Genomic DNA, 17517 nt, shown 5'->3' with positions numbered 1-17517 from the left:
CATCTGCACCCATATTTCCCCTATATCCTGAACAGATTTTTCTTGCCATATATTGGAATGGACTCCAGAAGAAATATGAAAGCTTATCTGGAGTGCCTGGTGGGTGTGTGTGTATGGGGGGGGGGGTGATGAAGAGTAGGGGAAAATGCTTTTTTCCGTCTCTACAATGATTCAGTTGTGATCAGTGTCAAACTAAGTAAATCTGGAGGAATTATGCCTAGCCCTGGAGCACTGAGATTCTAAGACCATCCATCAGTCAGGCACTGGTCCTCTTGGAGCAATAGAAACTTGTGGAGGTAGGGGGACTGCCACTGTCAATACCTGCTCCTTGCAGAAAACAGCCACTTCAGTTATTGATCTGATGGAGTTAGGGATGATTTGAAGGTATTTCCATAGGGCTTGCATGGGACCAGATCTCATAAAATGTGGTGCCATTTGGGGTCACGTAGGACAGTTGGGGAGCTTGAAAAAGTGACAGCAGATGAAAGAGAGCTGCTTCTGCTGGTGCTAGTGCTCATACTGGTGATGACAGCTAACACTTACTGAGAACCAGGCAGTTTGCAAAGTGCTTTGTATGCATTTTCTCATTTAATTCTCAGATTAACCTAATAACAGAGGGTGAATAAAAAGCCACTTAATAAAAAAGCCTTCATTAATTTTCTTAAAAGAATGTTACTAGTAAGTTTCAAAGCTGGAATTGGACTTGGGCAGAGCCTATGGTGTTGGACTATACTATATGGTACTCATTATTGTCATTACTGTCAGAGACCTTGTTACCTTGCTTTCAAAGCCTGTCCATAAGAGCTCAGGAGCCTAGACCCTACAGCAAGAATCCACTAAGTTCCCGTGGACCTAGCAAAATCTTTTGCCTCCCAGCCCCAGCCTACAGAAGTGTGCCCTCCCACTTGATCAGGACATTGGGAGTAGACGAGGGCATGGCCTCTGGCCTAGGGCTGGCACCGTTTACTGGACTCCTGGGGCTCTGTGTTGAGAAAGACCCTGAGGCCACCTCTGGGTCAGTGAGAAGTTAACATTTTCTCTAGATGAATGGGAGTAGTGAAATGCATGCCATGTGCTTCTCCTCCTTTCATTGGGACTTAGGCTGCTGGGGAAAGATGGACAGAAAAAGAACCACAGTTCTCCAGGGTGGCCTCATCGGAGCCAGAGCTCCAAGAGTGATCACAGATATTGCCTTGGAAAGATACGAAGCCATGGGAGGACCATTGGCTGGAAGAAAAGGGACATCAATAGGCCAATGGGCTTTGAATGAGGCTCCGTGTTGGTTAGTGGGTGTGACGTCAGCGGCAATGCTTCTGCTTACTGAGTGCTGATAAGGTGCCACACGCTATTCTCAGCACTTTGTTCTAAATGTGTAGTAACTCTTTCAATATAGCAATTCTAATTATTAGGCACCACTGTTATCATTTTTAAAGATGAAGAAATGAGCCACAGAGAGGTCAAGCCACTTGTCCAAAGTCAGACACAGACGGAGCCAGGATCTCAACCCGAGCCATCCTGACCACGTACCTATTACCTTCTCAAACTTTACCGAACCTGGAGATCAACGCTTAGGATGAAACTAAAGTAAAAACAGAATTGTGATACAGAGGAAAATTATTAGGTAAATGGTACACTTTCTTGGGGGAAGGGGTAGCGGTGCTTGGGCAGAAAGACTCCCCCCAAAAAAACCCCATTAAATTTTGATAAGCTCTGATTTTTATCTGTGTATTGTTTTCAAAAACTTTGGCAAACCATCACACTACACTATAGACACTACCTTTTAAGCAACAAAGTCCCCACCTCGGTCATGCCCGCTGTGACTGCATCCCCGGGAGCAGCTGTGAAAAGTGTGAAGCTTTTAGAGAGTCTGGTTCAGGAATTGAAACAGAGAAGTGGCTGTGGTAGGAAGCAGTGGCCCCACGGGACAGATTTGCATTCAGTACTTGATTCTTCTGGACAGCAGACGTTTTTCAAGCACAGCCTTGTGTATAGGAAGTAGGACAGGAAGCCACGGGATGGAATCCTACATGCCTGGAGTTTATACTGTGCTTGATGTGTTAGCAGGAATAGGGTGGGCTAGATTTGAATGCCAGAAGGAAAAGTTCAGACTTTATTTGGGAGACTGCATGGAGTCACCTGTGCTTTAGGAGGAATGACAGGGAGGAATGTGAACTGGATGAGGGAGCCGTAGTCTCAGCAGGAGGTGCTAAGGGCTGACTTGGTACCCATCCCAGGAACAGGGGGGTTAGATTTGAAGTCCATAGTAGAAACCAGGGCATACTGACTTGGCATTGGTCAATAGCAAGGAAAAGAGAGATTCAAGGATGACTCTGACGCTTTGTTTCCTGGTTGCTAGACCCATGATGATGTCATTAACAATAAAGAATAAAGGAGCCTGGGGCTGGCATGCAGCTGGGAGGAAGGTCTGCTTCAGATGCAGCCTCCTCCAGACAGCCCCCCCACTCCTCCATCTCAAGTGGTTTCCCTCCTCCACCCTCCAGCGCCCCCAAGGTAAAGCGCCTCCCCCGCCAGGAGGAGTCTGGCCCGGGAAAGGGAACTTCCGAAAGAGGTGGACGGCACCCTCCACCTGCCATCATAAACACAAGTAGGTTTCCAGAACTGGGTTTTAGAGCCGAGTGAGTAAAATCCAAGTGCAGTTTAGTGATAGCTAATCCTGGGCGCTTAGCAGTTCAGCGGAAACTCTCAGAAAGGGGTAAGGACGGAGAATCACAAGCTGGGGCTTCCTCTCTTTGCAGTCTGCCTTTTGCATTCTCTGAGTTTCTGGTTCTCTGACATTTCATCTCTTCATATGAGGAGAAACAATGAGGACAGGCATTTGGGGCTGGCACAGTGCCCCGCGGTGCGAGCACACACTCTCTTTGTAAAGAAGCTCCCGGGCTGACCGGCTGCTCTCAGCATCACACGGCCCTTTCTCCAGCACAGCTGTGGCTCCTCCCCCGTGTCTGGTGGGCACCTGATCGCTGGTGAAGCCGGCCTGGCCCTCCCTGAACAGATGGTTGGGCACCTGAGCCATGTCAGGGAGTTGTGGTGTGCTCTCAGGATGAGCCTGCGCACCTCTGTTCTTACCTGTCACTATCGGGGAGCGTCTTCTCTGTCCCTTGGAAGTGTCCCTCTGGCTTTACTCAACCCAGTTTGTAAACGGAAGAGTTCCAGAGGGATTCTGCTGTTGAAAGTCAAGTAAGAAAGTCAAAATTAAATATATCCTCTTCGTTATTTCAAGCCATCTCTTGGGGCTGTGCCTTTACAAATAAGACTGGAATTCAATCTTTGAAAAATCTCTGGGCTTTCTGATCTCTGCCTCCCCATTTCAGATATAGAAAAAAGGTGAGAATAATAACACGAGGAACCACCAAGATTAAGAAGTACAACACAACATCAATTCTATGGCCAGTGAAATTGCTGGGACAGAAAGAAGCTTATTCAACTTTCCTAGATATGCAAAACTGCTTTCCAAAGGGCCTGTTGCAATTCACACTCACCACAGGTCGTGAATGTAGCATCACCAGACTTTAATTTTGGCAATCAGTTGGACATGACATTAACTGGTTTTAATTTTTAAGTGTCTGACAAGTGTGGGACTGAGATTTTTTTTTCATATAGTTATTGGCTATTCAAGTTTTTTCCTTCCATAAAATGCCCATTCATAAATTTTGCCCATTTGAGGTGTTTTGCCTTCATTGTTTGAATATTCTGGATGCTGACACTTTCTTTACTGCATATACATTTCAAATATTCTCCCAGTCTTTTCTTCATATTTATGGTCCCTTTCTTCAGAACTGTTTCATTTTAGTGCGTTTGATTTTTATCCATCTTTCTCTCCTGATTTGTACTTTGTGTCTTAAACTTTCATCCCTTATGATGATATTACAAAGATGTTCTCCTGCATACTCTTCTAAAAGTTTTGTTTTTCAAGTTTAGATCATTATTCTACCTGGAATGGGACATGGGGTAGGGCTTGGATTTTTTATTTTCTACATAGACAGCCAACTGCCCCAGCCCTGCATATTAGTCTAACCTCTCCGCAATGTCTGCATACCCAGCTGTTGCATGCCAAGTTTCCGTTCAGGCATGATTTATTAGGGTAGGCCAACAAACAACCCCAGAATTTCAGTAGCTTAACAAAAGTTGATTTTTGGTCATGAGTCAGGTGCCCTGGATGGTCTGCTGTCTTGGGGAGCTCTCCTCCAGGTAGAACAAGAACTTAGACTCCTCTCATCTTGTGCTTTTGCCTTGCTCTGGGGTTCTCAAGGGACCTACACATCCAGCTGGTAGACAGGGGTAAAATGAATCATTCATGGGAGAGTTTTAGGGGCCCTGCCTGAAAGTGGTGGGCATCACTTCTGCCTTCATTCTCCTGGTTGGAACTCAGTCACAGGGGCCAGGAAGGGAGGCTGGGAAATGTAATTTAGTTTGTGCCCAGGAGAAAAGGGAGATGGTTTGATGAATGAATAGCCATGTGAGGCTCCATTTTGGAGCTCTCAATTATGTTTCATCAATCTACTGTCTATCACTACCCCAGTGCCATACTGCATTTATTTACTACGGTGTCAGATCAGCACTGGTGCACTGAACCTATGTAAGACAAGTACCCCCAACCTTGATCTTTAACTGTAAAAATTGTCTTGACTATCCTTGGTCTTTTACTCTTGCGCACAAACTCTGGAATCTGCTTGTCAAGTTCTATGAAAAATGAACACAATTAAGTCTTTTTTTTTTAACTGCAACATAATTGAAGGAAGAGCAATTAGATTTAACTAAGATCAGCAAACATGCTGAGCAATAATTATACTCTAGGCACCATGTTACACGACAGAGACACAAAGAAGGCTCAGCAACATGAGAAAACATCAAACCAAGTGGTTCTACAGAGGGGCAGCGCTACTCCACAGGGGATCAAAATCTGCGAGGATTATTTAGGGTTGCAGCAATGTTGGCATTTAGTGGGTGGGGCTGTCAATATCTCCATTCTGAAGACAAGCGGAAATGTAAGAGACCTTGGAGGACAGAGGTTAATAAATGTTAGCTGAAGGGCATGAGGTAGGGAGAAAAGACAACATTTTTAGTAAACAATCACATGTCACGGAGACAATTTCCCTATACCATTAACTACTGAGCTGGTTAGTTGTCAGCTCATTCTCCTCAATTCTCTTCCTTTGTCCATGCCAGTGGTGCTCTCTGCATGTGACATATTATTAATATTGTAATCAAAGTATGAAGGTATTCCACTGCTCATAGTAACTGAAGGACTAAGTCTCCTGCTTCACTGCTGAACAGTGGCCATCTTTTGTGAAAATTTGCACCATCATATCACCAACTTACCATTTGAAAGGTAAGACCTCCTTCATCAGAGTGTGAAAATCTGCAAGGTACAAATTCTGCATTCATAATAGTCATAAAGTGGAACCTAACGTCCATCAACTGATGAATGAACTAAATGTGGTATATCCATATAATGAAATATTATTCAGCCATAAGACGGAATGAAATACTGACACATGCTACAACGTGCATGAATCTGGATAATATTACGCTAAATGAAAGAAGCCAGGCACAAAAGGCCACATATTGTATGATTTCATTTATATGAAATGTCCACAATAGACAAATCCATAGAGATAGAAAGTAGATTAGTGGCTGTCAGAGGCTGAGGGGAATGGGGAGTGGCTGGTCTAATGGGTACAGGATTTCTTTCTGGGATGATAAATAGGCTCTGGAATTACAGAGGGGTAATAGCGCATAACCTTGTGATTATAGTGAAACCCACAAATTGTACACATTAAAAGGATAAATTTTATGTTATTTGAATTATATCTCCATAAAAGAAATCTCATCCATGAGTTTTTTCCCCTAGATCATCCCCTGCTGGGAACAAGTTCCTTAAATTGTGATTCAGCTCTGTATCTTTGCCCTGAGAGATTCCTGGTGTTCTTCTCCCATGCAGTTCTTACTGCTGTTCTCTGTCCCACATGTCCGCATTGTGACTACAGCAGATTCCAACCAATCTGTTGCAGGGTTGTCTTGTCTCCTGATGGTATGCTCTTATGTGACACAAAAATGAACATCCTCAAACGCATTGTTGCACCCCATTCGTTACCGCAAAATGACCAGGCTCCTGTGTAAGGGTGACGCTCAGTTCCTCCCTAAACCCCTTTACCCTTCTTACCTACTCCCACAAAATTAAGTTTGAGTCTAAGCGGCTCTGATCCTGCATTACTGCCATGGTTTGAGTATGTTCCTTCCAAAATTCAGATGTTGCCAATGTGATCGTATTAAGAGGTGAGGACTTCAAAGTGATGAGGCCAGGAGGGCTCCTCCCTCATGAATGGGATCAAGGCCCTCACAAAAGAGGCTTCACACAGCGTTTGGCCCATTGGCCCTTCTGCCTTCCCCTTGTCACGTGAGGGCACAGTGTCCTCCCCTTGGAAGATGCAGCCCTCCGCAGAAAACCAAACCTGCCAGCTCCTTGGTCTTGGACTTCCCAGCCTCCAGAAATGTGAGAAAATAAGCTCCTGTTCTTTGTAAATTACCCAGTCTATGGTATTTTGTTGTGGCAGCACAAAACGGACTAAGACAACCACAGAGAGAGGAAGACATGTGCAAATTCAGGCCAGAAAAGTCTGTGCTAAGGGAAGAAAGAAGGTCGCTTGTAGAATTTTAGGCCCCGGGAGGAGGAAGGGTAGGTCTACGGGATCCCTGATATCCGCCTACAAAGTAATGAGTGGTGCTGCCTCAACCTCCTCGAAAGGACAGTTGGGACTATGACTAAAGTCCGGGTGAGCATTTAGGGGTTCTGGTCCATGTTCCATGCTCCTTCCACTACTATTAGTACATTTCTTGGAAATGTCAATAAACTGAGCTTGAATTTTAAAAACGAGAAATAATGCCAATAGGGGACAAATGCTAACTAGACCAAAATGAGGTTCCTAAGGTAGGGGAAGGCTGTAGAAGAAAAGCAAAACAGTCATTAATAACATGATGGCGTTACAGCCCAACTCTAAGACATGAGTTTCACTGATTTTGAATATTTATCAATATTATAATGATTAAGCTAGTCTCCTCACTGATTTTGTTTTTATTTTTATTTTTTTACAATCCCAGGCAATCAAGTTGTCTAATGTTCTGGCTGCATGATTAGCTAATTGATGCATATTTCATTGATTTAGCAGCATTTATCACTTGGTAATAAAATTTAGTTTAATTATTAAAGTATCAACTGAATGTTTTATTTCCTCTCTACTGCATATTTTAACCCAGGTGCATATTTTCTCTTTCACATTAAAGAGCTAAGGTAAACCTGAGATCTTGCCATTTCAGCAAAGCTATTTCTTTTTCAAAATGAAATATCTAAGAAAAGTTGAGATTCCGTAGGAAAAAAAGGTTAGATATGAAAAGTTTCCAGTTCTGGCTCTCTTACAAAGAGGAACCATTAAGAGTCAGAGTGAGGGGGAAGTTCTGAAAGATGGCTCTCAGCACAGTAAACCCTCAGGACAAGCTTTGGTGCTTATGTAAATCCTTACCCCATCCATCCGTGAAACATCGATTGGTCACCCGACGTCTCAGGCATTGTGGTAAACCTCAGAGATAAGGAGATGAGGGGTCTGGTCTATAATCCCAAGAAGTCCATATTTAAAGTGTGTGTGTCAGTTTGCAGAAATTCGGGAAAGATACAGTGAGCACTGCTCAGGTTCTGGCTGATGACACTATTGTTATATGCTCGCCGATTGGCAAATCACCGATGAACACGTGAGCTGTTTGGTCCGGGGAAAGGACAAGAGAGAAACACACACTGCAATGACCAGGAAGAAAGTGACACATATTTTAATGAAAGTACCAAAAAAGCACAAGGAAAGCTTAACTCCCAGGCGTATGGGAAGGGACTAACAAAGACATTTGAAGTGAGTTTTGGCAATCAGGTGGGGTTTGCATTTGTAAAGACAGGGAAAGGGACAGGGAAGGCCAGTGTTAGGGGAGTATGTGATTGGCAAAGAGTCTGGTTTGGCTGAAGAGTAAGATTCTGGAGGAAAAATGGGAAGTTCAGGGAGAAAGACAGATGGGGGGAGATGGTAGAAAGCCATGAGTGACATGTGACAGCATTTGTGTCTTATTTGCTCTGCCAAGGGGAGCCTCTGCAGGTTTTGAACAGGAGAGCAAGAGTTCATGATGGAGCAGTGAGGTTTGGCAAGACATGGGAGTGACACGTCCCCTTCCTCCCGTGCAGCCCGGTCTGTGTGATGTCCCCTCCCTCTCCCCTCTCGTCAACCTCTCGCTCATCCACCTTCACTCAGAAGCTGTTGCAGGGACAGACAGTAAAAGTTAGGCCATAATTAGAAGAAACTGTCAGTGGTGGATGCTGGGAGAGGCAGGGAGAAGAGACAAGTCAGGAAGCCAAAAGGTTGAATAGCCAGTAACTATTCGAAAAAATGTCTCAATCCCACACTTGTCAGAGACTTAAAAATTAAAATCAGTTAATGTCATGTCCAACTGATTGCCAAAATTAAAGTCTGGCGATGCTATATTCACCACCTGTGGTGAGTGTGAATTGCAACAAGCCATTTGGAAAGCAGTTTTGCATATCTAGGAAAGTTGAATAGACTGCTTTCTGTCCCAGCAATTTCACTGGCCATAGAATCGATGATGTGTTGTACTTCTTAAGCTTGGTGTTATTATTTTCATGTTACTATTCTCACCTTTTTTCTATATCTGAAATAGTTTATTATGTATTTTAAAGACAATCATACTGTTACTCTTGTCCTAGTCCTTCATCCTGCAGGTATTACCAGATTTACCTCAATCCTTTCCTTTCTTCTCACTTAGAGCAGCCCCTCTGATATTAACCCTTGAATACTTTCCAAGGTCCCACGAAAAACCGATTTGTCTCGATGACTAGCCACATAACTTAAAATTAGGACATATGTCAATAACTAACCCATAAGAGCATATGACATACCAGACACTAAATGTTTTCTTGTGCTAACTCTTGCATCAACTTTTGAAAAATTCCCTGGTATCAGATCTTTTAATTCTCACAACAGCTTAAAGAGGTAGACCACCATTGCCTCCACTTATGAATGAAGAAACTGCAGACATGTGCTAGAAGAGGAGGTGGTATTCACACCCTGGCCGTCTTGCTCCCAAATCTGCACCACTAACCGCCTTGCTGACATTTCTGCTGCACCATGGCCAAGCGGAGGCTGGACAAATTGCTGGGATCCTTCAGACCAGAGTTGATTGGGGTTGGCTAGAAATGAAATGACTGCATTAGCCCTGTGAGCCACTTCCCCTGGCTGAATTCTCCAGAACATTTTTCTGGTTCCCACAGGCAGTTTGTTTATTTCCAGTTGTTTTCTTCCTCTTACCAAGCAATGGTTTAATGCTGTCAGCATTGTTGTGAAGTACTTGGAGCATCTATAGCATTCAACAGCCATTTCCAAATTCAGAGTACTTTTCCTTTACTGAATAATACATCTTTAATTACTGGCCAACTTAAGCTGGCTTTCAAAGAGTGGAACTGTTTATTGCCAGCTGTATCCCACAATCATAGACAAGAATAGAGTTTTATATTATTTTATTTTTTGGTAATTCGAGCCCTCTTTCAGAGAGGAGTACATAGCTTCCCTAACACTTGTACTTCAAACAGATGAATTGGTTCCCAGCCTGGAGAGCAGCCAACTCTCTGAATTGACATGTTCACTGAATAATAAATTACATGTACGGGAATGGTGCCAGATGCAAGAGGTTCTGATAAAAGGGCATTTGAACTCTATAAATGATACAAAATATTTCACTTCTTAAGAAATTTTAATAAATTGTTGAATAAAAGACTCTACGAGAAAGGTTTTCTGCTCAATTCGGCTTCTGCTACACATTTCAGTGAACAGATTATTCTGACAGTATGTCAGCAGTAGGCTAGACGTTAGATAAGTACGTGTGAAATATTTCTAGTGGCTGAGCTATCCCCCCATCTGAAATATCATACAAACCGTTAGAGGTTCTTTGAGTTCTAGCACTGGATAATTCAGAAGCTAAGATTCACTGTTTTGCAAGTTCATGGTGTCACTTTTCCTGATTGGGTTTTTTTTTTTTTATGGATTTTGTATCTATTTTATTTTATTTATTTTTTTATTTCAGGAAATTATGGGGGTACATTTTGGTTACATGTTATGACTTTGCCACATCCCAACCATGATTTAAGACATGCCCTTCCCCCGCTACAATGCTCACCACGTCCATTAGTTGTGAGTTTACCCACCCCCAACCCCCCTACCCCCAAAGAATATTACTGCTGTGTGAGCACCTTAGTGTTGATCAGTCAGTGCCAGTTTGATGGCGAGTACTGATTGGATTTGGATCAAACATGCTTTTTTATCTGCATGCTTTTTTCATCTGACTCTTAGGACACAGTGCAGATTTTTCTGTGGAATTTCAGTGCATTCACTCTGTTTGCATGGGCCAAATGCATTCTCTTAGCCCTATTTTGAACTATTAAGAAACCTTGCACAGCCCCTTAAAAGAACTATCGGGCATAGGTTCTGTGTTGAGAAATAGCACGTTCTTCATTTTTCCTTCCTAAATATGCTTTTCTTTAGAAATGACACAAATCTTCACAATTTTAAACAGACTTTCAGGTCTTCAGAGGGAGAAAGGCAACAATCTCTTACTCTAAATGGTTGAATAAAATGTCAGGATGTTATGAACACTAAAGCCATTTTAATAATGTTATCATTTTTATGCAGGCCCTATCTAAATAGAATGTTATGACTATCCTTTTAAAAGGATGAAAACAAAAAATTTAATCTTTTTTTTTTTTTTTTTTTTTTTATTTATTTATTTATTTTTTTTTTTTTTTTTTTTTTTTTTTTTGAGACAGAGTCTCACTCTGTTGCCCGGGCTAGAGTGAGTGCCGTGGCGTCAGCCTAGCTCACAGCAACCTCAAACTCCTGGGCTCAAGCGATCCTCCTGTCTCAGCCTCCCGAGTAGCTGGGACTACAGGCATGCACCACCATGCCCGGCTAATTTTTTTTATATATATTTTTAGCTGTCCATATAATTCTTTCTATTTTTTTTTTTTTTAGTAGAGGTGGGGTCTCGCTCTTGCTCAGGCTGGTCTCGAACTCCTGAGCTCAAACGATCCGCCCACCTCGGCCTCCCAGAGAGCTAGGATTACAGGCGTGAGCCACCGCGCTCGGCCAAATTTAATCTTTTATTAAAATGCTGTATACTTCTTCCAGCTGTCATTGCTTATTTTTCACGGTAGTTGGTCATGTTCCTATGTCTGGACAGTTTTATTCCAAACAAGCAGTAATCTCAGTGCATTCAGGCTCTTTAAATTAATAGATCAGGCCTCACAGCTGGACTCAGAGGTGTATTTAGAAGACTTATCTTTAACAGAGAATAGATGGTGGTACCATTGTCTTTAACAGATTGCAAATGTATAAACCACAAAAGGTTTGGAAAATTTTAGAAGAAAAGTTTGGGCCAAACAACTTTGCATATTTAAATCTGACACAAACACAATTCCAGTATCCTATGTCTGCAGAGTGTCAGAGCAGTGGATTATAAACGTGCTGTTCTAGAGACAAAGAGACTATTTCTAAATTGACTAGTAAACTGCAATTATCAATAAATGTCTTCTGTTTTGGAAATCAACTAGGCTGTAATTTAGGGTCCTCCCAGTTTGATAAGTCCTCAGCTTTTCAGGCAAAAAGCTTTCATGAGTTTCAAAGGAATTTTCTGTCTCCATTCTCCCCACCCTCTACCTTCATCCCAAGCTTCTTACTCTGGAGGTACAGTGAGCTGGATTTCAGGGAGCTCTGAATAAATTTCCGGGGCTCACAGTACGTGTGCACATTCTTCTTCCCACTTCTCCTGGGTCACTCATATTGTGTTTCCAAAAAAATGGGCTACCCATCCTCTGTGGGTTATCAAGTAAATGCTAATTATATACATATACAATTGCACCTACACACATGCAAACTGTCTCTGCGTGTGCACATGCGTAAAATTTTTGAGGCATGAGACTGCTCTTGGCTTTTGTGGAGCCCCTTTCGATGCAGGGGATTTGTGTGGCAGACATTTATGCGGTGACTAAAGGGAGCTCTTCGCCACATACGGTTCCGGAGAGATACTTTTCAAGGTCACTCACTGAGAATTAGGTCAAGTTCTAAAGCAGATGATGGCGTTAGGATTGGTTGGCACGTGCAAATGGCAAGGGGGTCCATCCATTTTTCATGAAGTTATAATTAACACACCGTCTGCCTCCCGCAGGTTCAACCTTTGGGAATGAGGAACAGCCGGCTCTGAAGGCGGCACTGCCTTCTAAAGACACACCCAAGGGGGCCAGCCGGGTGGTCCCGCCGGCATCCTCCAGTGTGACAGCGGCCCGCAGGAGCTTGCTGCCAGCGCCAAAATCCGCTTCCACACCCGCCGCCGGTAAGACCTTCTGCCTTGGGGAGGCTTGACAGTGGAGGGCCCTTTCTGCATTAATAGTCTTTTGAAAGTCCCAGTGTACATCAGTTATTTAGATGGGATGATGAGTTTTAAATGATATTTAATAATAATAATACCACTATTTTCAAGGCATTTTTATGTATAATATTAATGTGTTTAAATTCTCGCAGCTGCCTCTCATGCTTCCCGTGACTGGTAACCCTTTGAATCACAGTGTCGATTTCAGAAAGCAAGAACCAAGCTATTTTAAGCAGATTGGCATTTGGCTCAAGGAAGCGGGTGCTCATGAAATCACTGAAAGGGCTGTAGGAGCAAGCTCCAGGCTGCACCTCCAGGAATGAGTGCCAAGCCCCACAGGGAACGGCTGACTCTACAACAGTCTGGGTGCTCTGTGTCCCCTGCTGGCTCTAGGCTCAGACCTCCAAAGCTAGGACCCAAGGATGGATGAGCTGCTCCTGCAGCAGGGTTGGCTCTACAGCCATGCTGGGCCTGCTGGATTCATGCCAGCAAAAGAAATCCTTGTGCCCTGCCTCGCCACACCCAGAGAGCTAGTGCCTTGACGTGGGGAACTGAGCTGACGCAAAGGTGTACGAGTGCATTGTTTGCCTGCAGGGATGTCAAAGCATGTTGTTCTTAGGTTTCCTTCCTCTGCACTATAAAAGGCACACTCCCAGGAAGGTGTGGTAGATGTTGAGCCCTAATCCACCATGCATAGCTCACCCATGTCAGTATTTATTTTTCCATATTTTTCTTCTATGCTCATATAATCATATATCAATGTATATACATATGCACACATGGGTTTTATAAGGTTTTAAAAATGAAATTGCATCATATCCATTTTTCTACATGTTGTTTTCCTTACTCAGAGGACGTCACAGAAATACCTTCACATTGGTGGTGTGGCTCATTCTTCTCAATGGCTGCATGGTGTGGGTGTGCACCATGGCTTATTCAATCATTCCCTCACTGATGGGCATTCACTCTGTAACCAGCGTTTGCCGCAACAAACAGTGCTGCAGTAACAGCCTTGAGTGGGTGGCATTCTTTCTATGGGATCAGTTCCCAGAAGTGGGATTGCTTTGTTTGATTCATTAATAGATAGCACTAGATTCCTTTTCAAAGAGGCTGCAATGGTTTCCACCCATATCCTTGCTAGGAGTAGGTACTATCCCTTTCTAACATTTTGGTCTACTTGATGGGAGTAAAGTGTTATCCCGATGTTATCTTATTTTATATCTCCCTGGCCACTCGAGAGACTAACTGGATCCCCTTGCTCTAATAGCACCTCGATGTTCTCTTGGGTAAGACTTAAATTGGCTTGTCTAGTCTTATCCCTCAGGGGAAGGTAAGCTTCCGGGGGCGGTGGCCCTGTCGATTTTCTCCAACCCAGCATCCCCGCTGCCTGCCCGTACAGTGCCTAACTCACAGTACGGACTTCACATCTTTTTGTTAATGGTTAAATGAATCAACGAATGAATGAATGTCACATAGAATTTGAATCTTGCAGTACCAGTTTATTAGCAGTTTGGTCTTGGTTTAATTAGAAATTAATCAGACAAGCCTATGGTACGTCTAATTATACTTGTTGAATCAACCCTGTAGGCCAGTGTTTCTCAAACTCCAGTGTGTCAGAGTCACCAGCCGGGTTTGTAAAAACACAGATTACAAGGCCCTATCCCCAGAGCTTTGGATTCAGTAGGTTTGGTTTGGGGCCTGAGAATTTGCATCACTAACAAATTCCCAGGTGACGCTGCTGCTGCTGGGGGTGTAGAGATCACACTTCATGAACCACCAGTGTAGAAAAATGGGCCAGAATTTGGGCAGACGATTCTTAAACAAAGAAATGCAAATGGCTCTTAGTCACGTGAAAAGATAATCAACCTCACTCATAAGAAAAATGTGAAATAAAACATCAGTGGACTACAGTATCGCACCTACTACACTGGCAAAAAAACCCCAAAAGTTTGACAACATACTCTATTTGTGAAGCTGCAAGGAAACAGGCATTGTTGTATATTGTTGATGGGAAGATAAAATGGTGCAACTCCTATGAAGGGGCATTTGGCAGTATGTAACAAAACCACGTGTGTATTCATTCTTTGACATAATAGTCCCGCCCCAGGAGTCTTTCCCAAAGGTAGACTGGCAAAAACACAGTTGTGAAGTGATTCATCACAGCACTGTTTAAAGTAACAGAAGACTGAAAACACCCTAAATCTAACATGACAGCTGTCCTTTTAAGAAAAAGAGAAGAGACACACACAAGGATAGACAGAGAGAACACCCTGTGACGACAGAGGCAGAGATTAGTTAAGCTACTACTCACCAAGGAGCAAACCCCAAGGATTGCCAGCAAACACCAGAGGTCAGGGAGAAGCATGGGACAGATCCACCTTCAGAGCCCCCAAGAAAGAATTAATCCTATTGACATTGCTATTGGACACCTCTGGCCTCCTGAACTGTGAAAGACTACATTTGTGTTGTTTTAAGCCAAAAAAAAAAAAAAAAAAAAAGACTGAAAACAACTCAAATGTCCACTAACGGGGGACTGGCTGAATAAACTGTGACACAGCCACAGGATGCGTGGAAATACCTCTGTGTACCACTAGAAAGCGATTTCCAGGAGATAAATCCTTAAGTATCAAAAGCAAGGTGGAGAAAAGTGTGTAGTAGGCTACCTTCTATCTAAACTGAAGGGAAATTTTATATTATATATAAGCTTATATTAAGAAAAAGCAATAGAAGAATAAGCTGTGTGTGTGTTTTTAAAATGATTACCTGTGGGGGAAAGGGGCAGAAGGAGGGAATAACAGTAGAGACCAATGGAGACATTGAATACACCTTGCTTTGTAGATTTGAAGTCACGTGAATATTTTACACAATTGTGCATTAACATTAAATTTAAAAAAAATGATATCTAAACATCGAAAGTGAAGTTAAACAAATGAAAGTAATTGTATAGCCTACTGGTGGCATAACCACACAGAGAAGTACATCCCTCATAGTGTATACCCTACATTCCAAAAGAATTGCAACAATAATCTGAAAGTGTTTTCAATAATTATATTGGTGGTAATGTTAGTATTAGGATTCTGCATCTGCTGTTATTCTGAATGTGTGTATTATGGGATAAATGTGATGTGGGTATTATAGGATAAAATATGAACTCCTGTAAATTTATCTTTAAAAACAATATTCCCAGCTCTGTTTATACCTGGACAGGTATAAATAGTGACTTAGCCAATAGTAACGAGCACCCGTAGTGCCCAGGCTGTGGTCTCTAAATACCTTTCACAGGACAGGGAGGTGGGGGTTCTTGAAGAAACAGCTGTTACAGGTCTAGGACAGGAAAAGAAGATCCCAGAACATCTTGCCATACTAGAAAGCCAAGAAAGAAGGGTTCTATTGAAAAGACTCAACCTGAATAAGCTTATACTAGTAAAAATATAAAAATTTAAAGAGTTTGAATATCAATAAGATTAGTAACTGCAATGGATTAACACTCACTGATATACATATCAAAATATACGTATATCAGTGAGAACATAGGATACAAAACACACCCAAAACCAGTCACTTGGAGCATGCTAGAAAACAACCTCATTATTTTAAAATCTCATAGTAAAGAAAAATAGCTGCTTCTCCTATTCACTCTGTACCTGAAGATTACCAAGCAGTTCATGAGAGGGAAGTCTCTGTTTATAGAAGTATTTCGCTAATAAAGAAGATAAGAGAATATCACTCTTTTGCAGTTTCTGATCAATCAGTAGATGAAGGCAATGATCAGCAATTGAGAGAGATAACCAGATGTTATGAACTGTCCTGATGGAAATATATACAACTTACCTATGAATTAGTCTTGGGGGGAAAAATGAATCTGATGAAACCTCTAGATTTAACTAATTTACTGGAAATACAAAGCAATGCAGAGAAGCATATTAACACCATGGGGACAGGGTTAGCAAACCCAGACTATAGGAAACTCTGTAGGACAGACCAGCTGATTTACTAAACAATTGTTTCTTTAATAATTTAAAGAGATTTATTCTGAGCCAAATTTGAGGACAATGGCCCGGAGCCACGCCCAAGAAGCCTTGAGCAAGTGGACTCGCTGTGGCTGGGTTACAGTTTGGTTTTTCATCAACAACAAAAATTGTAAAAACAGAAACTAAAACATCTTTAGGGGGGAAAAGGAGAGGGAGTGGGAACCTGTAGATTATGGAAGACTAATATATCAACCAATTGCAATATGGATCTAATTTTAGATCCTAATTCAAACAAACACACCAAAAAATATGTTTGAAGATAATTGGGAAAATGTGAACATTGGCTATTTGATATTAAGAAATTGTTAATATTTTGAGTTTGATGTAGTATTTGTGGTTATATTTTTAAAAGAGTTTTAGAAATTCGCATATATGAAATATGCTATCTGGGATTTCCTTCAAAATAACCCAGGATGGTGGTGAGCAGAGTCCGTGTCTTACAGAAGATGAAACAACATTGGCGGCTCACTGCTCATTGTTCAGGTTGGGTAATGGAATACAGCAAGTTAACTTGACTAGTCTCTCTACTTTATTATATGTTTAAAGTGCCACATAATAGCATGATAAAACGTGTAGTGATAGTGGTTGTTTTCATGGAAGGAGAGTTCAATGGAAATAAGGTATTTCAAGTGTCAAGAAGAGGGGAAATGGCAGGTAGTGTTTAGGACCATAAACACTTCATTACTTTCCCAAGTATTTCTGCATAACACAGGCAATTTTTGAAAGCCATGCAATCTTGATAACAATTTTCCTCCATTTTGTATTACTTTATAAAACACTAACATACAGAAGCTAATTTGATCCTCACGAAAATCCTAAGAGGTAGGCGGAGAATTTATTACAAATGGAGAAACTGCAACTGAGAGATGTGAACTGAGTTGTCCAGGGTCACGCAGTGACACCCAGAAATAAGCGTGTGTTGCATATGTTCCCAGTGCTCTTTCCATAATACTATTGCTATGCAGCTGGGGGCTGTCAGAATTGTGGCTGCAGTATGTCC

The 17517-nt window shown here is 42.2% G+C and overlaps 1 protein-coding gene across 1 annotated transcript in view; it reads left to right on the top strand.

Moving 5' to 3' along the window:
• The window catches only part of MTUS2 (microtubule associated scaffold protein 2), a 301278-nt gene that overhangs the window by 135651 nt on the left and 148110 nt on the right, over positions 1-17517 (top strand). Inside the window, exon 4 of the mRNA XM_069467395.1 lies at positions 12286-12450. Coding sequence (XP_069323496.1) covers positions 12286-12450 — 165 coding nt within the window. The remainder of the gene's footprint in view (positions 1-12285; positions 12451-17517) is intronic.

The sequence above is a fragment of the Eulemur rufifrons genome, chromosome 4 (assembly GCF_041146395.1).
Source record: "Eulemur rufifrons isolate Redbay chromosome 4, OSU_ERuf_1, whole genome shotgun sequence".
In the NCBI taxonomy this organism is placed as follows: Eukaryota; Metazoa; Chordata; class Mammalia; order Primates; family Lemuridae; genus Eulemur; species Eulemur rufifrons.
This window is presented reverse-complemented; position numbering and strand designations above follow the sequence as displayed.